The 19737-nt window shown below is 41.1% G+C and overlaps 1 protein-coding gene across 1 annotated transcript; it reads right to left on the bottom strand.

Annotated features, from left to right (window-relative positions):
- Positions 1–1434: 1434 nt before the first annotated feature.
- Positions 1435–18256, bottom strand: LOC130100791 (uncharacterized). Its single transcript, XM_056266394.1, has 7 exons — positions 18040–18256; positions 15250–16276; positions 12720–12889; positions 12166–12334; positions 11366–11429; positions 10972–11071; positions 1435–1727 (listed from the first exon to the last, which is right to left on the bottom strand). The coding sequence occupies exons 1-7, from the start codon at positions 18097–18099 to the stop codon at positions 1689–1691; spliced, it is 1629 nt and encodes a 542-aa protein (XP_056122369.1). The 5' UTR covers positions 18100–18256; the 3' UTR covers positions 1435–1688.
- Between the last annotated feature and the right edge of the window lie 1481 nt (positions 18257–19737).

The raw sequence follows: 19737 nt of genomic DNA on the forward strand, positions 1-19737 counted from the left end.
TGAATTCTATTATCCCAAATTTCACGTTCCACACCAGAAACCCTGACACTTCCAGGGCAGAGGAGTCAGTGGAATATATGCCCTTTTCTTATCATCATATCCAACACCATATTAACAAGTACTGAGCTATACTTCACTTACTGAAATTGCCTATTACAGAAAGTGAATATAATATCCCAATTTTAATGTGGGGAATAATTGGATAATGAATCTGAAAAAAGGGGCAGAAAAGCCGGCAATACAATTTATTTTTCAAATAATACATAGGACCATGAGACTTTAAGAACAAAACCACCATTTCATAAGTAGAACAGGCTGTACGTATAATAAATCTTTGTAATGTGTTTTGCGAATAGATGACAAATCCTATTATGATTTCTATTGACTGTGCTTAAATCCTCAGGTCAGGTCAATCAATTTTACACTGGAGAAAAACATTCAGCTCATTTTGAATAGGGTATGGTGATTTTGAACAAATAATAATAATAATTTTTAGGGCATTCAGTATGTGTAAAGGCAAATGACTTTTGATGGCCTAATAAACATTTTGTGGTATTGTGCTATTTTATTTGGACAAAAAAAAAAAAAAACTGGGTCAAATATAATTTAAAACAACATTTTAATTGGTGCAACACACTATATTCTGAAGAGTTTATATGACAGACAGTGCACATTTTTTTAACAGAAACCAGACCCCATTAAGCAGAAAATGAAAGCTTTAGTGTAAGTTCTGCCAGGAAGACTCAATTGTAACGTCACTTATTACCTTCTCATCTATCAATCATGTTCTAATACTAGTATATAAGATCAGTACTTACACATGTCTGAGTTCGCAGATGCTGACGCCTACATTCACCTTAGTCCTCCCCGACACCACCAGGATGGTCCCCTCCCATCCATCCTCCCCACCACCACCAGGATGGTCCCTTCCCATACCTCCCAGGGGGTCGGCTGCGCCCCTGCCTTCGTCTTCAGGCAGGAAATGCAGATTTCGTACCCTCAGATTGCGAGCTACAGACGGGGCCTATACGCCAAAGAACTTTATATCATAATACTTGCTTGCTGGGCTGTTAATAAATGCATACTTGTTACGTTATTTTGCCTCTCGAGTCTTTCTGGTAGAACTGATTTCGCCAAGTACAACATTCCATTCAACCAATCAGATTTGAGGGACAAGTTTACAGTTTATGTCAAGTTTAGACTTACAACCAGGTGCTTCTACATCAGTGTTATTCACTTATCATTTCACTCTAATTTTAGGGAAAACTTATTGGTAGGGTTAGGTTTAGAGCTAGAGATATGTTCAGGACTACATTTTTGGACAGGAATATTGTTCCAGGGTCAACAAAATATGCTGTCCCATGAACTGTGTCTAACTCGGAAAAATCAGGATGTGCCTCCAATGAGGTCTAGAGTCTTATAAGCAATCTTATACTGTATCAAACATGTTCTCTTTAAAAATACTTATCAGACAGCAAGGACACAGCAGTCCATGGGCGTGCGTCCATATATAATGTGGATTCTGGTAAAAGGTGTTTTATATTTGGAACAATGCATAAGAAAGCCAAGCTCTCTGCTCTCTGCTCTCTGGTCTCAGGAGGGAGCTGCAAAGGTCTTGCTCGTCTTCAGTTCTTTGCCTCAGGCAAGGAGAGCGCGGGGGATATGAATCTTGTGAACAGGCACTTCCATCAGTCACTGTGTCTTTGAAGAATCTGATCCAAAAGTTTCTGTGGAAAAAAAGAGAGGAAACTTTTAACTAAACTACAACTAGCCAAGCATCCTCCTCGCCAGAGCACCTGCATGCTCAGGCCAAGTGGTGAAGAAATGAGGGGGAAGTGACTGTAATCTACAGATTACCCAGAATTCTCCCAACCTGTCCCCCTGGGTGGCCATCTCCACCGGGAGCAATGATAACCTGCTATCTGTGCTCAAACCACATCATGCTATCATGACTTTTCTCTCCTTGGAGGTATTCATTTTATTTTCTGCCTGGTTTCCTTGTCCTTGGCTATCTTTAATGCTGCGCTCCGTCAACTGCTACAGAATAACCAACACATTCCAGTGTAGATTAGAAAAAGTTGAATATGTTTCATTTGAGAAACAAACTTTTGTCATGAACTGTTTTTTTTTACCAACTTAAAGGATCCATTTAAGAGATGATCACCAAGGCTGGTTTATTTGATCAAAAATACAGTAGAAAATTTAATATTGTGAAATAGTATTAAAATTTAAAATAACTTTTTTCAATTTTAATATAATTTTAATATAAATTATACCTGTGATGACAAAGATAGAATTTTCAGCAGTCATTACTCCAGTCTTTAGTGTCACATGATCCTTCAGAAATCATTCTAATATGCTGATTTGGTGATCAAGGAACATTTCTTATTATTATCAAGGTTGAACAGTTGTGCTGCTTAGTTTTTTTGTGGAAACTGTAATCATTTTATTCAGGATTATTTAAAAGGAAGTTCAAAAGAACAGCATTTATTTAATGCTTTGAAACAATATAAAAGTCGTTACTGTCACTTTTAATCAATTTAATACATCCTTGTAGAATAAGTATTAACCAATCGTATATTTAAAGGATTAAACACATCTTTTGAGACCAGTTATAGTTGGATTAACATTTACACATGATGGAAGAAGCAAAAAAAAAAAAAACAGCACAAACCCGTGGTGTGATTTCAGTCAGACTAAAGCGTCAGACTAAAAGACAAATGAATGCTTTTTCTCAATTGAAATCAAACATTCAAAGTGCCTGTAAATGCATGTATTGTGAGTATTATTGCAATGATCAATTACTGGAATTTAATTATTACCTTAATTATTATCACAGGACACACATAAGAGCCATAGAAAGTTATGAGTGACAAAACAATGCCTATGTGAACTCTGTTGGCATCTCTCTCTCTCTCTCTCTCTCTCTCTCTCTCTCTCTCTCTCTCTCTCTCTCTCTCTCTCTCTCTCTCTCTCTCTCTCTCTCTCTCTCTCTCTCTCTCTCTCTCTCTCTCTCTCTCTCTATCTCTCCCTGCACCAGCTTCACTATCTTCATCCTGAATTATCAGGAATTCATCACTGTCGCACAGGAGGTGCCGGCCTGAGAGACAGAGGGGCTTCATGGGAGACAGTGAGCTAGACACTTCATGACAAAGTATCAGCCTCACAGGACCTGACACCCATTAAAACAACAGACCCCGACAAGAGATTTCTCCTTTACAAAAGCTTTTAGGCATCCAGGGATCAGCCTGTCAGCAAAGAGATCCAAAATTCCAATAAAAGCTGTCCTGTTGTGGAATTCAACACTCTAAACATCAAAAACAAGGAAATTATTGTTGACACAACCCTCCTTTGTGTCACAAGCGTCCCACAAGTATCAGGGCCATGTCTGTCACCGAAAAGAACAAAAGGAATGCATGAATAAATCACCATGAGTGGAATTAATCTCGATATCAAAAAGTAAATGATTCATTTGAATAACTATACTGACCTCTGCTGGAAGACAGGGCAAGTACAATTGATATGTTCACTTAATAAAGGAACAACTTGCTGAAAATAGAAGATTATGCCTTTATTTCCAACCCCTCCTGTTTTTTCAAACCTGTACGGCTTTCTTTTATTCTGCGAAACACAAGACATTTTGCAGAATGTACTAGTCGATCTTTTCTATGCTATTATAATGAATGGGGAATGGAACTTTTTATCTTGAATAAGTATAATGTAAATAAGTCAATAAGTAACACGTCAATAAGTAACATGTAAAAGTGGTCCAAATGACTTGTGTGCAATATTTAAGTGTTGTAAAGTCCTACGATAGCTTTGGATAAGAAACTTATGTCATTATACACTGATAATAGTCTCTGTATCTGAGCTAGTACATAAATTAGTGCAATAAGTGAATCATTAATACTAGTTTTGTGAAACAGATCAATAGATTCATTGAAAAGATCTGACTCAAAAGAACTTTTAATTCACAAAACAAAACATTGTTTCTTCTATCAAGGCGAACTAGGACAGATGTCAGGATTATCAGTGAATAACAGTTTAAATTTATTGTGTCACTTCAGAAGACTTGATAGTGCTTTTCCTTTTTTTTTTTTATGAAAGAGCTTTAGTCACAATAAATTGTAATTACATGGGGAAAAAAGCAATCAGCATCGTTTTCAAAATACCTCCTTTTGTGTTGCACTGAAGAAAGTCAATATGGAACTAAATCGGGAAAAAATTGTAAAACAGTTTTCATTTTTTGGGTAAACTATCCCTTTAAGTTTTCACAATGGCCTGACAAGATTAATGAAACAGTTATGTCACATATGATCATTTCCAAGCTGCTGCGAAGCACTGTTGAGACTCAGCATGAATTCATCTCATGATTCTCTATATATCACTTGACACCTCAGAGCGTAGGTAAAAGTTTAGCAAGGTGAGATCAGACGGTCTGGTACCCCACAGTACCAGCTGTTTCTAACCGGAGGGAAGGTTTTCAGAGTAACACAAGTTTCATCTCCGCTGGTACACTTGGGCTGACAGTTGTGACAGAACGCATTAAGAGACAAAAGCCTCAGGTGTGTTTGTCCTTGTGGGGGCCATTAAAGGTCAGTCTGGAGGATCACTTTAGAGTGTTCACTGTTACAGCATCAGCACAAAGCAACAGAGCTATTCTGTCATGACTTCAATTTGTAGGCCAGTCCGGACGGCTAATTCACTTTGTGTGCCCTCTAGAATTTCCAAGAGCAAGAGGCCTTTAGAATAGTGGTTTTCATGGTTAACACTATTTGAAGACACTTTCACATTTTGTTCTACAACATAAATTGCAAAAGAAAACCTCAAAGTGTTTATTATAGATACAGTAAGACAGAAACTCGCCTGTTCACTGCTCATTTTCCTCAGCTCTAGGCAGAGGCAAGCGCGTTTCAAATCAGTGCTTCTCCCGGGAGACTAGCGCTAAATTAATCCCCTATCTTAGCGCCATCTACTGTTTCAGAAGAGGAAGTTGTTCAAATGCATTTGTGAGAAAATCGTCTCAGGTTACGACTGTAACCATAGTTCCCTGAGATAGGGAACGAGACGATGCGTCAACGACGCTTTGGGAACGCCTCCAGCGTGAATGCGTCTGAAGCATCTATGTCAACTAGTCCAATGGAAAGAATGAGCGTCACAGGCAGGTGACGTCATGACCAGGAAGAGATAAAAGCACATCCGGAGCAAACCGGCATTAGCTTCGAAAATTGCCGAAGCAAGCCGATCACAGGGATGAAGGAAGTATGGCAGGGTGAGGCATCGTCTCGTTCCCTTTCTCAGGGAACTATGGTTACAGTTGTAACCTGAGACGTTCCCTTTCGAGGGAACTCGCGATGCGTCAACGACGCTTTGGGAACGAGAATACCCAAAACGCCAAACTTTCAAGTACCTGAGTGTCAGCCTGTTGTCACTAAACACTAAGCACCTGGGACCCTGGGGCAGCATCCAGGTCCAAGCTGTAAAACCTCACGAACGTGAGCGGTGAGGACGAATAGCCTCGACTATCCACTTACTGACCGTCTGCTTAGAAGCAGGAAGACCTTTCTTGGGTGATCCAAAGCAAACAAATAGCTGGTCGGATTTTCTCCACGAAGAGGTCCGATGAACATAAGTGTCTAGTGCTCGCACTGGACACAAGAGGTTCAGCTTTTCCTGGTCCTAAGAGGTAAAAGGAGGAGGACAGAAAGCCTGCAGCACAATAGGTCTCGGAATCATGGTCGGCACCTTGGGGACGTATCCCTGTTTTGGGTATTAGAATGCCTTGACCATCCCCGGTGCAAATTCAAGGCAGGTGGGGGAAACCGAAAGGGCCTGAAGGTCTCCAACTCTTTTGAGGGACGAAATAGCTAGCAGAAAAATGGTCTTAAGAGTAAGAAATTTATCTGAAACTGACTCTAAGGGCTCGAATGGAGCCCTAGAAAGGCCTTCTAAAACTATTGCAAGGTCCCAAGCTGGCACCCTAGTGCGAGTTGCAGGCCTCAGCCTCAATGTGCCACGAAGGAAACGTGTAATCAGGGGGTCTCGACCCAACGATGTACCACCCACTAGGGCGTGGAAAGCCGCAATAGCCGCCATGTAGACCTTGAGCGTGGAAGGACATAGACCTGACGTAAAGCGCTCTTGCAGGAACTTGAGTATTGTGTTTACTGAACAGTTAACTGGATCCCACTGATGCTGGTGACACCATAAAGAAAAAACTCTCTATTTAAGTGCATAAAGTTTCCTTGTAGCAGGAGCTCTGGAGCTTAGAATAGTCTCAACAACCTCAGTTGAGAGACCACTCTCTATGAGTTGGTCCCCCTCAGAGGCCAAACCCACAGATTCCAAATCTCTGGCCGGGTGTGAAATATTGTGCCCCCGGCCTGAGACAGAAGGTCTCTCCTGATCGGGATCTCCAAGGGAGGACTGTCTAGAAGATGAATCAGGTCCACAAACCAGATTCGACTCGGACAGCGTGGTGCTACTAGCAGTAGGCTTATTCCGTACTGGCGGATTCGCTCCAGAACTCCTGGGAGCAGAGCAACAGGGGGAAATGCGTACAGACGTAGCCTCAGCCACGTCTGCACCATAGCATCCAGCCCCAGGGGGGCTGGGTGAGTAAGGGAGAACCAAAGTGGACAGCGCGTCGTGTACTGAGACGCAAACAGATCCACCTCTGCTTGGCCGTAAAACTTTTCTCCACCGCCTCGGGGTGGAGTCTCCAGTCCCCTAGCCTCAGCTCCTGCCTCGACAGGACGTCTGCCCCAATATTCGGGTCCCCCGGAATATACACTGCCCTCAGGGAGAGTACCTTCCCCAGGGACCATAGGAGGATCTGGTGTGCCAACTTGCATACTGGACGCGAACGCAGACCCCCCTGACGGTTCAGATAAGAGACCACCGATGTGTTGTCTGTCCGGACGAGCACATGATGGCCCCTTAGATCTGGGAGGAAATGTCTCAACGCATTGAAGACAGCATCATCTCCAGGCAATTTATGCGCCAAGAGAAATGATGACTCCTCCACAGACCCTGAGCCGAGCGGCCTTCCATTACCGCACCTCAGTCGGTGAGGGAAGCATCTGTCGAGATAGCAACTCGATGGCAAAGAGCTCCCAACACCGGACCTTGGGTTAAGAACTAGTGTTTCCTCCATATAACCAAGGCGCGGAGGCACCGCCGCGTGATCTTGATCATACGAAGTGGGTTTCCCCTCGGGGAGAACCCTCTGGTCCTGAGCCACCACTGCAAAGGTCTCATGTACAGCAGGCCAAAGGGTATCACACTGGACGATGCTGCCATGAGGCCAAACAGTCTCTCGAACTATTTTACAGTGCGTGACTGGCCTAGCTTTAGCTCCTTTGTGGCTGTGAGGATAACAGCTACACGAGCGGGCGATAGAACGGCTCGCATCGTGACTGAATCCCAGACCACACCAAGGAAAGTGGTCCTCTGTAATGGAGAAAGCACACTCTTCTTGGCATTGAGCCTCAACCCCAACATTTGCATATGAGCGAGAACGACACCTCGGTGCCGAACCGCTAACTGCTCTGATTCCGCTAGAATCAGCCAGTCGTCTATGTAATTCAGAATTCGTATGCCCTGCAGCCTGAGCGGGGCCAGAGCTGCATCTACTTCGTGAATGTGCGGGGTGATAAAGCTAGACCGAATGGTACCTGATACTGGTATTCTTTGCCCCCGAAAGAAAACCTCAGGAACCTCCTGTGCTGAGGGAGGATGGAGACATGAAAGCAAGCGTCTTTCAGATCTATCGTGACAAACCAGTCTTCGGATCTGATTTGGGTCACGATCTGTTTGAGTGTTAGCATCTTGAACTTGAGTTTCTGTACTGCACGATTCAACAGATGAATATCTAAAATGGGACGCAACCCTCCATCCTTTTTTGGAACAATGAAATAACGGCTGTAAAAACCCGACTCTCTGTCGGGTGAGTACACCTGTTCTATAGCTTCCTTCGCTAACCGGGCCTTTACCTCTTGCTCCATTACCAGAGCCTGCTCGGGATGTACTACCGTGAGCAACACCCCGTTGTAGTGTGGAGGACGAGAACCAAACTGGATTCTGTATCCTTCCTCTACTATCTGCAGGACCCAACGAGATATATTTGGCAGTAGCTTCCAGGCTGCCAGAAAATCTACTAAGGGAACCAGCCTCTCGAGGCTGGTCTCTGGTGTTAAAGAGACAGCCAGATCGGGAGCCTGAAACATACTGGCAGGAATTACCTGAACTGACTGTTTTTGAACCCCCCTCAGAGGGCGCGAGTTTGACGCAATGTCAAGTTGGACACTGCGCCAGAGACTCGCTGGAGACCGCTGCGCCCCGAAGCACCAAGGGTGGCGGGGTTGGCAGAACGGTCCCGTGAGGACACCGAGATGGAACGGGCACCGTATTCTGAGGTGTACACGCTCCACTTCGGTTGGGGCTGCCCTCACAGGTCTGACGGCACTGGCGTCAGGACCACTTTTTTTGAGCTGAAGTCTTCTTAGCCTGAAGAACGGTCCTCAGATCAGGCTTCGACTTAGAAGACTTCGGCTGAGAGTGTTGCGTCTGCTTCCACTGTTTGTGTGGAGGTGCACGAGACGAAACACTCTCTTTTTGTTGCGCACGATGAGGAGCTCGACGGCTGAGGCTGCTCACGCCCAGCAGCCCCAGGGGGAACGATACGGCGAGGGAAAAACTTTTTAAAAGCCTTTGGCCTCCTGGAATCTATCGACGACAGAATTCACTGCGTCGCCGAAGAGACTAGAAGGCTCAACCGGAGCATCAAGGAGGAAAGCTCTGTCCTTCTCCTTGATCTCCACGAGATTCAGCCAGAGGTGTCTCTCAGTAGCTACAAGGGCTGCCATAGACCGCCCAATTGCTCTGGCGGTCTCCTTAGTTGCCCTGAGAGACAGATCTGTGGCCCGATGAAGTTCGCGAACCTCATCGGGCCCAACTCCCTCGCTCTTATCAATATCCCCCAGCAGTTCAGCCTGATAAGCCTAAAGCACTGCCATCGTGTGAAGGCAGGCTCCAGCTTGACCTGCTGCCGTATATGCTTTGCCCACCAAATTAGATGTTGTTTTTAATGGTTTGGTGGGCAAAGCCGAGGCCTTCAGAGACGATGCTGGACCGGGCGACAGATAACTCGCGAGCGTCTGTTCAGCCCGGGGCATCGACTCATATCCATACTCTTTCAACCCTCTAATTCCTGAATATAAATGAACTTGAGGGCTGAAAAGTCGTGAAGAGTATGGCTTATTCCACGATCTAGACAGCTCACAGTGAAGATCGGGGATAAAGGGAAGGCCTCGTGGTGGAGGTGAAATACTGGATGTTAGGAAGCGCTCGTCTAATTTGCTTTTGGGACGAGCGTCCCTTTTCTCGGCTGGCCATTCAATATGTAATTTTTCTACAGCACGAGTGATCACCTCCACCAGCTCCTCATATGCGGGAGAAGGAGGTGGCGAATCTCCTTCTCCCATGTGTGTGCTTTCACTTCCAATGCTTAGTACATCAACCTCCTCGGAGGAAGAGGACTGAAGCATTAGTGGGCTCTCTCCCCGGACGGAAGAAGCCGCAGAGCGGGCTTCCGACACCGGGGGGAGAGCACTGGATCTTCCGGGTAAGGAAGGAGAAAAGGCCCTCGGACCCGTCTCCAACCCCTCCGAAAGATCCTTTTGCTATCCCCAGGAATGCATTCTTCGTGTTGCCTCGGCAACAGCGGGTCCTGCACCCTGAGGATTGCGAGCCTGGCCACTTTCCTCAAAAAGTGACAGGCGGGGGCGGAGCATGCGAACCGGAAGCATTTCGCAATGTTGGCATTCAGCCCCCTCGAAGGCTGAAACCGCATGCTCCACTCCCAAACAAATCACACAAAGCTTGTGTGTATCCCCACTCGTTAAATAACGCGGGCAAGGAGAAGCACACAGCTTGTAAACTTGCATTTGTATGCACTCGATTTGGTATTTGTTCAAAGGTTACATGCAATTTGTAGAATGGTTTGTATTTATTTGTGAAATATTATCTAGGCTCATTTATTTATATTTTTAAAACACAATACATATTGGTTACTCCACTGCGTTTTCGCTCAAATTGACCTTTGTATTTGCACATTGCTTTCTGTCGAGTTTTCCTTTGCAAAGTAGATCGAGTTTGTTTGCAAAATGCTGGATTTGTTTCTTTAATTATGGCACATAATACCGTTAGCTGAGGCTGAGAACTGTCCTGGAGAGAAATCTGAAGCATGCAAAGGTTTCAGGGAAAAAAAAATTCTTAATTTATTCAGAAGTTTATTTTAAAAAATCAGACATTCCACAGGGAAACCATTGCTGGAAAAAGCTAATTATCTACAAGGTTTTAGGACTACAAACTGAACAGCGCTATACAGTTACAGTTAAAACGAGTCTAATTTAATTTTGGCTATTAAACCATGCACGCTTTAATTGAATTCTTATTTTAATTATATTCTTCTAAGGTAACTACATATCTGGGTGCTGAAAAAAGGCCCTATCATATTTTACTATTTTGCTCTCTATTCAGCTCTGTATAAGGTTTAATTTTGCTATATAAATGTCAGTTATTTGATGAAATTCACAATATGTGACCCAGCATGTTATCTGTAAACATCAGGATACATGTATTTCACTTTTATGAAAAAAAAAGCAAAATATGATGTGCTTTGGGACTAAAATGGTGGTAGATTTTTTGTAGTAAAACTAAATAGCCGTTTCAGTATAACAAATAATCTTATTTTCTGCATTTATCTTAGCTTGTGTACTAATCTAGCATTTATATTACACTTAGCATTGTATATTGTTGGCTCTTAGATTAACAGAAGCGACTGCTAAACGGATACATGCAAATAAAAGTACAAGCTGCGAATATTTTTTTTTAATGATTAAGGTTTTATCTCATAAAATCTACAAGCCTTAAAATACAGAGCAGTTTTTGTGTGAGATAAAGCTTAACCTTTTTGAAGACCTCTGCCCTCAGTCTGTTGGTTTCAGACACCAGTCTCTTCCTCTCCTCGTCCTTCTTTTTGGCCACCTCAGGGAGTTTGTTGTAAATCCTGCAAGCACAGACTGAGGATGATGGACATATAATGACATGAAAACAGTGACTTGTTTGAAAGAAGGAATTGATCCATCTTCACCTAAACACAAACAGGAACACACAAAGAAAAACCTTGATGTACGTATGTCAATATATGCTTTAATCCACTATATTTCATCTGATCTGGTGGCTTTTACTCCAGCAGAGAGATAAGCGAACATTATCCTTATCAGAAAGGGGTCATATTGTGTTGTTGCACTGATAAGCACTGGTGCTGTGATATTGTGAGAGAGTGTATGCGAAATCTCACCGTCTGGATCTCCATTGCATCTCTTTGCCTGAGATGGCTCTGTCCCTGGGTTTGAAAAGGTTATCTACAAAACACATTCAGCAGGATTATAAAGGATAAAAGTGAAATGAAAAGTTTGTTACAAAGCTTAATATTTAATTGTTACAATTTATTCTTCAGTTGCAGTTTTCTAAAGACCGCCATAGTCAGTCTGTGACTTTTCTGACCTATGTAGCTTCGAAGAACATTTTCTAATGGATAAATTTATGAGCTAACTGAACAAATAGTGCAGTTACACATACAGTAGCTATTGAATAAGAAAATGTTTACAGTAACTTGTAGAATCATATTGAAGCCAATAGGGGGCATCAGGAAGCTGCAGGATATTTCATATACTTTTTAAGATTCATTGTTCATTCTCAACAGAGATACATGCAGAGACCTTTGAGATCTCAATTGTATCGGTTTGCTTTATATAAGTCTGTCCGTCCCAAGTTTGTTCTGATATTACTGAATTTTTAATGCACCAAAAGTTTAAGTGCAGCACTGAAGCATGTCTTCCTGTGACGGCATCAATAATGTGCCTTGCCGCAGTGTGCATGCCCTAAAAATAAGACGATGACCCTTATACCCACTGTTGGCACATTTTGCAGCCATTTACCACACTGATGCACTGTTAGTAAGTAATAGTTCATTGCTTCTGTGGACACCCGATTGAATGGTTATAGAAGAGATTCTGAGACTGCATTGCTGCAGCACCAGATCTGCACTACAGCTCCTTCATCTGTGCATAGGATGCTAATGAAAACAGAGTATCTTACCACTAAGTGGGTGTGGTTTGGTGCAGTTCCGCCTACGGTTAGCCGTCTCCACGCCCATGATAAATTCTGCTGTTTGTAAGCTCCGCCTCTCCCTGGCCCTCAGTTCTAATCGCCGCACCCGATTCTGAGAGCGAGAGATGAAATCTGGCCGAAACAGCTCAAGAGCCTCCTACAAACATTTGGAAATGAACACAAAAGTTTATGCCACAGTGCAAAGCTGAAGTGTATATACATGATTTGCCACAATTGTTGTTCAGAAAGGAAGTAAACTTGAGGCTTTGTTCACACACAAATCAATTTTTTTTTTAAAAGGCAAGTACAATCTAGCTAGACTGTTTCTTTTTTTCAATATCGGATGTATTTTGGTTGATATTGGATATTTAAGTGTACATGATCATGTTTCCTATTTTTATATTTAGATTACCCTTTGATGTAATCTGACACTCACAACACAAGTTAATCTATAAAACACTAATACATTTAAAAACACTGTTAATAACACTGCCTGTCTGAACAAACCCTACGGAAGCCAGATTCCCTCAGTAAAACCATACCCTCAAACTAAGCAACTGCGGTTTAGTGGCCTGCTGGTCAGTCCTGGACCCACAGGTGCAATTAGTCCGATGAGGAGAGACCGGGCACTCAATAAGTCTCCTGACTTTCTCAGCAGTGTGGAAAACTGTTCTGACCTCATGAGGGGCTCTTTCATACACCTGAGGGACTCCTGGACAGATAAATAATGATGTTAGCTTAGTGCCTTAGCACACAGCCTTACAAACACTCGCTATAACACTTTTACCTGGATAAGAAGCACTTATGCATTGTAATACATGTAATACAGTACTGGTAGGCCTACATAGAAGTAGTGCAAGACATGCAAAAGCCCACAATAGGGTTTGCATACTTTTTAGTATTTAAAAACAAATGTGAAAAAGCATTGCCCTATCAACTTCTGTAATATGACAAATTTACAAGAGAAAGTGAATATTAAGTGGGAAGTAATATGGCGGGACATGATTTTGTCCATCGGGATCGAGATTTTAATAGTTGTACACGCAAGAATTACCATTACTATTGCTCAGACTTAAGTTTCAGGGTTTATTCATATGCATAACAAGTTTATGCTATGGATGTTACCTCAATTCATGCAGGTTTAATAAGGACAGGTGTGCCATTTCTTTTTCAAAGACTCACAGTAAAGGAAGAACCAAAGCCATATCATACAGTTTCCTGCATGAATTTAGAACTGCATATTGGAGGAGGTCAACACCCAAGAAATGACCCAGAACCTCCAAGCAACCACCTAGCAGTGTGCTAAAACCACTCATAACATCTAAGCATGCTCATAACACTCATAACACCACTCATAACACCACAGCAATGCCAGTGTGGTGTGGCAGTAAAGTGAAAAATGGTGTATAGTAAAGGTGTGGTCACATTTGTTGTTGTTCGGCAAATTTTCACAGGTGAAATCCAGTAATTTAATTTGGAATCCACACAATCTGGAATTTCGTATGAGGGCGAAAAATTTCCCCAAGCTGTACACGCAGATTCGTCGCATTGCTGACTTTGCTTTAAGTGATTTTTGTAAGAGCTGTGCTTCATATATCACTACGCTGTTGACAATGGACCTCATTTCCTGCTAAATTTTGCTGAAATTACTAATGTGACTGCACCTTAAGAAAACAAATTCACAAACAAACAATGTAAAAATCAGGTTATTATTATTTTGACCACTCGTGTGGTCTTGGTAATATAACCAGAAAACTTGTTTTGGGCTGTATTTACAGCATACTATTTTCATGAAAGATTATTATAAAAAAAATAATAATAATTCAACAATTTACTGATAACTCTCGTCTCAAAAATTCCAGTAATATTCACAAAAAAATTGGGTTGTATAAATATCATACCAGTTTCCTCTAATTCAGAGTAAGATGTTGCATTTTCAAGGCGTTTCACACTAAGCACATTCAAGCTCTTGAATATCACAGGGGAGTCCACCATTTTATTCAAAATTGGCTCTGAAATAAAGGTTAAAATTCTATTCACTAAAGCATGTCAAGCTCAGTAAGAGAGAGACAGGCTGATATAAATGACAGATGCAGAGGGTTGCAAAAGGACATTGAAGGATTGGCACATAAATAAACTAAGACTTGTGGATAAGTGCCCTTTTGAGCCCTCCCTACTTTGGTACCTGGTGTTAGTTCATCAGAGCCCAGTCATGAAGTCTTGCCGTCACATGCCTCACAGACCACAGGCAAAAAAATCAGTGTGCTGCAGAGAGGATGTTATCCTTTGACTCAGCACAGGGAAATGTGTTTAGCCGTACAGAGCCAGAATAGAGGCCAGAAAAACCAATAGACTTTAGATGCAAGGTAATGTGGAGTCAATGATGCATCATCTCACATAAGAAGATTGAAACTCACCCTATTTTCTTTTCAATAGCTCCCACTCACACGCTTTCTATTACTTTGTAAAAAATCTGTGTCCTGACTATGCATCTACTAGTTATCCTGCAAGGTAAAAAGCTGCAAAATACCAGTATCAAATGCTTATAATAATCTCCAAGATCAAGACTCTCTCGGTTAAAAATCCTGCCTCACAGCGAACTTCCTACTAAGAGATTTCCTTCCATCTTTGGACATCCAGCCATGTACACTATATCAAACAATGCCAGATTAAACCTATTCTGCCAGTTTGTGCCAGTGGGCATTTTATCTGACATCTGAGTGACCCACTTGAGCTGGCGCGTCAATGCAATGTTCATCTGGATTGAAATGTTCCAGGTGCATTCTTTTATTTTCATAAATCCATTTATAATATTTCTGACAATGCATTCCCATTCCCAAGGAGCTTTTGGGAAGGCCGTCTCATTAACAATGCATGAGCCACCAATCAGAAGGTGTGCAACTCGAGTAGGAGATGTTGAAATTGAAACACACTGGCAAAGATATCTCATGGATCATCCGAAAAATATGTTGCAGCAATGGTAGAATAAATGAGAGCAACAAAAAGAGAGAAAGGGGGAGAGGATGGATACATTTGCATGGCTTCTGTGGAGCAGGGAGGTGATATAGGTACCTGATGGCTTGCTGAATGCCTGTCTGGCTCTTAGATTGCACTGCGGAGGCCCTAAGACATCATTAGCCTTTCCATTCAGTCTGAAGGCAGCAGAAGATGAGTGGCACCTTGTTCTGAATGGCAATGATGTTAAAGTGGAACACAGTGTGTCGGAGCCGGAGCCAGCATTATTCTTAAAGGCACTGCCATTGATGGTTGAACCATCCTTCAGGTGCTGGGAATGCCTTTCTTTTCCATCAACGCCAACGTTCGCCATGTCCCAGTCACTGAAGGGCATTTTAGGTTGAATCATCGTCCAGGGTTTCTCAGGGGTCTGAGTAAAAGATGGTTTTCCAAGGGAAAGAGACAGAGTGGATCTATACAAAGTCTGTCTAAGAGGGATTGAGAGGGATTTGTCCAAGTACAGAGTAGATCTGGACAGCTTGAATTGTAGGAGCTCCAGATGGACGCAGGAGCGGAAGATGTGGCGTTTTAAACGGGGTGAAGAGTCTGTTTGCTCATATTCCATGGTGTAGCTGTGCCTGTGGACAGGTGGAGCTTGGGGGCTGCTGGGGGTCTCGTTATCGCAATTATGTTCTCTGCACTCATCCACCGTCACCACAACTGCTTTATGTCTAGGAGGCCTCGGAATGCCAGCAATGGCTTTTAGGATTTTATTTTCACTTCGGGCCATGGAAGAGGGCACTGTGTCAGGATTGTTTAGAGGGCTAAATGCTGAGCTTGAATAAGGCATACAATCCCTTTTTGGAGACAAACTCCGGGTGGTGATGGTGATGGAGGAAAAGCTTGATCGTAAATTGGGTCTACTGAAGCAATGGAGACCTTCAGGGACACTGCGTGTCCGGCCCAGGAATAAAAAAGGACTAGGTGTGTATTCTGTTCTCCGTGATTCATCAAATGATGTGAAACCAGGTAAAAATGGGGGTGTTTGTCTTCCCCTCACTGGGTCCTCCCATCTACTCCTCAGACTTCTCCATGGTGTCATGGCATTTTGGTGAAGGTGCCAGGAATACTCATTATCCACTGTCTGTGGAGTATAAGACCTTTAGTACCTTTTACAAAACATTAAAGGAATATTCTGGGTTAAATACATATTAGATCTATCCACGGTTGATTTCCATTACTTTTCTGTGAACATACTGGATGAAGATCATGAACATACAAGAACATACTGGATCTTGAATTTTAGATGGATGAACAGGTTTGTTGCCAAGAAATTATTCAATAAAAGAATTTGCTCATATATTGGTTTGCATTTGAAAGCAATTTTTAAACATGACCAATATCTATCAGATGAGATATTTAACAGGTTGAAAAAGTATATTTAGCATAGAAAATGTACTTACAGTTACAATGGAAGCCTATGAGATAATCAAATCACTGTACAAATATGGTATAAAGTGGATATATTTATATTGATCAAAAGCATGTCAGAGATGTGGTCAATGGAGTTTGACTTGTATTTAACCTGGAATATTTCTTTAAATCAAAGCAGTAACATCCTCACATGCAATGTACAAAGTGTCCTCGGGCTACAATCCACCTCTAAATGTGCTACGAATGCATCGTGATATTTCTAGTTTTTTTATTATCCCCTCTATAAATGTAAATTTCACCCAGAGGCTAAAAGATGGACACAAGTTATATATCCATGCTGTTTTATGATGAAATCATTAAATAAAAATATCAGAGGCAACTATATTGCACACAATTCTTTATATTTACAACAATTAATAAACACATTATAATGATAATTAAAAATTGTTTGTTAAAAAATTACAGATAAAGGAGGAAAAGTTTTTTTTTTCTGCCAGAAAATAAAGGTGAAATCTGGTGAAGACAGCAGCTAAGACATTATTATTAATTTTTATTTCGGATGGATTGCTATTTGATTAATTAAACGGTTGTTTTCATTTACAGTACCATGCAAAGTTACTACAAAAACTGAGCACAAATCACTGTTGTTTACCACTGATCGTGAATTTTGAACTCCAGATTGAAATAATGAGGAATTATCAACAATAGAGTGAACATTGTCAACATTACAAAAATATATGCTAAAAAACTGTAATTTATACATGCACTATGAAGGACAAAGTGACATGACATTGCACAAACTTTTATTTAATAAAGAACTTTTTAAATTTAAACAGGCTGCTTTAAAATAATAAAGACTATTTTATTGTTTTGCACACTGCTTAACACAGTTAAATTATTTTGATATCATAATCTTAGATTCAACACAGTCATCTGGATTTGAAGTCTGAATATAATTAATGCATGTAACTTGAATATACCGGTAATGCAAAAAGGATGGGACTTGAACTAGAAACAGATGAAAATGTTATTTTTTATTTGCAGCTTACAGTAAACGCAGGTCTAACAGGTACAGATATGTTTGTTGTCAATTAATTAGTATAGATGAGTTGAATGTGTGTGTGTATATATATATATATATATATATATATATATATATATATATATATATACGTATATATATATATATATATATATATATATATATATATATAAGTTTATGGTATATTAGGGAACTATGAATTGCCCAAAAAATGATGGACATTTTGTGTCAGCCACATAGATCACTCAATGTTCAAAAGTCAATTTAAGTTTGACCTGTATGACTTTTGGAAACTAACCATGACCCTTATGATGTAATGTACAGCCACTTAAAATTAGGTTTCATTTACAAAAATACTCAAAAAAGCTCTAAAGTGTCCGACACCATAATGTAAATTGTCCACACTGTCATTTGCTGCTAAAGTCTCTTACCTCAAGAATGTTTGGTGTCGACTGATAAGAGCGCCTCCTGAGCCGCAAGTTCGAACGCATGTCTCTTACATGTCAGGCTGTGGAAAACATAAAGACGTCAGACAAAGTTTTTAGATAAACGTATTACGCAGTTTAAACAAACACAAGTTCGCCTAAAGTCGGGTGCACAGATGCCATATTATTAAAATCGCGAGACAAACTTAAAACGCAGCCTCAGCTGCTGAATGATGACACAACACAACACAAAACGAAACGAGCACGCGCCGTTTGCCAGCCCAACCAACTCCCATCTGCTCACCTTTTATTGAATTATTCATGAACTGGCACTATTAGCGACCACACCACTCAGTTTCCAAGTATTTCAGCCTACCTATATTACTCACAGATTATTGCAGCAGTTATACTTCGTGAGTCATTTCAAATTATTTCTAAATTCTGAAAAGCTTTTAATTGCTGTGTTTTTCTTATTCACACTGCTGTTTTTCATCATCAACAGCCCTGTTAAACCTCCAGTTGCCATATCAGATGACATGATTTAATTATTTAGCCTACTAGCAAAACAGTAGACATTCCTGTTCAACTCCGTTACGGTCTATACATCATGTAGGCTACACATTGAAGTTAGTCTGTCTCCACCAATAACTGCTGCCCAAAAGCAGGCATTAAAAAATTCGAATGAATTATTATTGATTTATGTTAAGTGACTTGAGTTAATAAATGTTCATTTTTGTGTTAAGTAGCCTATCAAACTATATGAGTATGACGAAGTCAGGCTACTATCAAACAACATTACACACATAAATACACATAGGCCTACACATACATTTACACATATAGCCTACATTTAAAAAAAAACAAAAAAAAACATTTAGCAGATGTTTTTTTCAAGTGACCTACAAATACCTCTATCCCCCGGTTTCACAGAACACTTATATGCCTAGTCCCAGACTAAAATGCATGTTTGAGCTGTTTTAACTGAAAGCAACTTGAAGTGACCTATCTTAAAACATGTCACTGCCATTGTTTTGTCTCAAGATGCACCAGTGATGTTTTTTTTCTTTTTCTAGGGCACGTTTATTAAAGCTACTTAAATGTCCTAATTGAATTTATACCTAATCCTCGCTTAATCTAAGCTCTATCTGAAACCAGGCCTAGATATTTGTGATTGTATAACATTTCAAGATGAACTCACAGGTCAATAAAACCTGATGTTTTAGACATTGCAATGGCGAAAACTAAATCCAAATCCATAAATACTAGCTTTCTCCACTGTTTGGGATGCTAAAATAGGGGACTGCATCCAATGTGAATTTACCTGATTATGTTCCCTTAAATAGAATATAACTCTGTATTATACTGGGAGGTTGGAAACGTGCTGATTGTGGACATTAAGATCATGCACTATAAACAAACATGAAAGCAAACCAATTTAATTTCATCATCCAGGTCCTGAAGCAAAACTCATTATCTTATTCTCTTGCGCTTTAGCTCAACAACTGAAACACCCAGTGGGTGAAAAAGGAAGAGAACTATAGAGCATTTCCAGTGAAAAAGAAAATTATGAATTCATTGCTTTTGTTTTCTGTTGGTTCTGCTTTATCCGTGTTGAACCAGTGAGGGGAATTGTATTAACAGCTGATTTGACTCTGAAGAGTAGCTGGGTAGTATTGAATGTGCCTCTCCACGCTGATGATTGCT

Source organism: Rhinichthys klamathensis, unplaced genomic scaffold, assembly GCF_029890125.1.
Source record: "Rhinichthys klamathensis goyatoka isolate OS25496 unplaced genomic scaffold, OSU_Roscu_1.1 h1tg000247l_1, whole genome shotgun sequence".
Classification (NCBI taxonomy): domain Eukaryota; kingdom Metazoa; phylum Chordata; class Actinopteri; order Cypriniformes; family Leuciscidae; genus Rhinichthys; species Rhinichthys klamathensis.

What these genes read in the sequence shown, in the direction of transcription:
- LOC130100791 (XM_056266394.1), bottom strand. Translation starts at nt 18,099, where the DNA reads ATGCGTTCGAACTTGCGGCTCAGGAGGCGCTCTTATCAGTCGACACCA. An exon ending in CAAACCACACCCACTTAGTG is followed by an intron (nt 11,430 to 12,165) that starts GTAAGATACTCT and finishes TGTGTTTTGTAG; the next exon opens with ATAACCTTTTCAAACCCAGG. An exon ending in GGGCAGAGGTCTTCAAAAAG is followed by an intron (nt 1,728 to 10,971) that starts GTTAAGCTTTAT and finishes TTTTTTCCACAG; the next exon opens with AAACTTTTGGATCAGATTCT.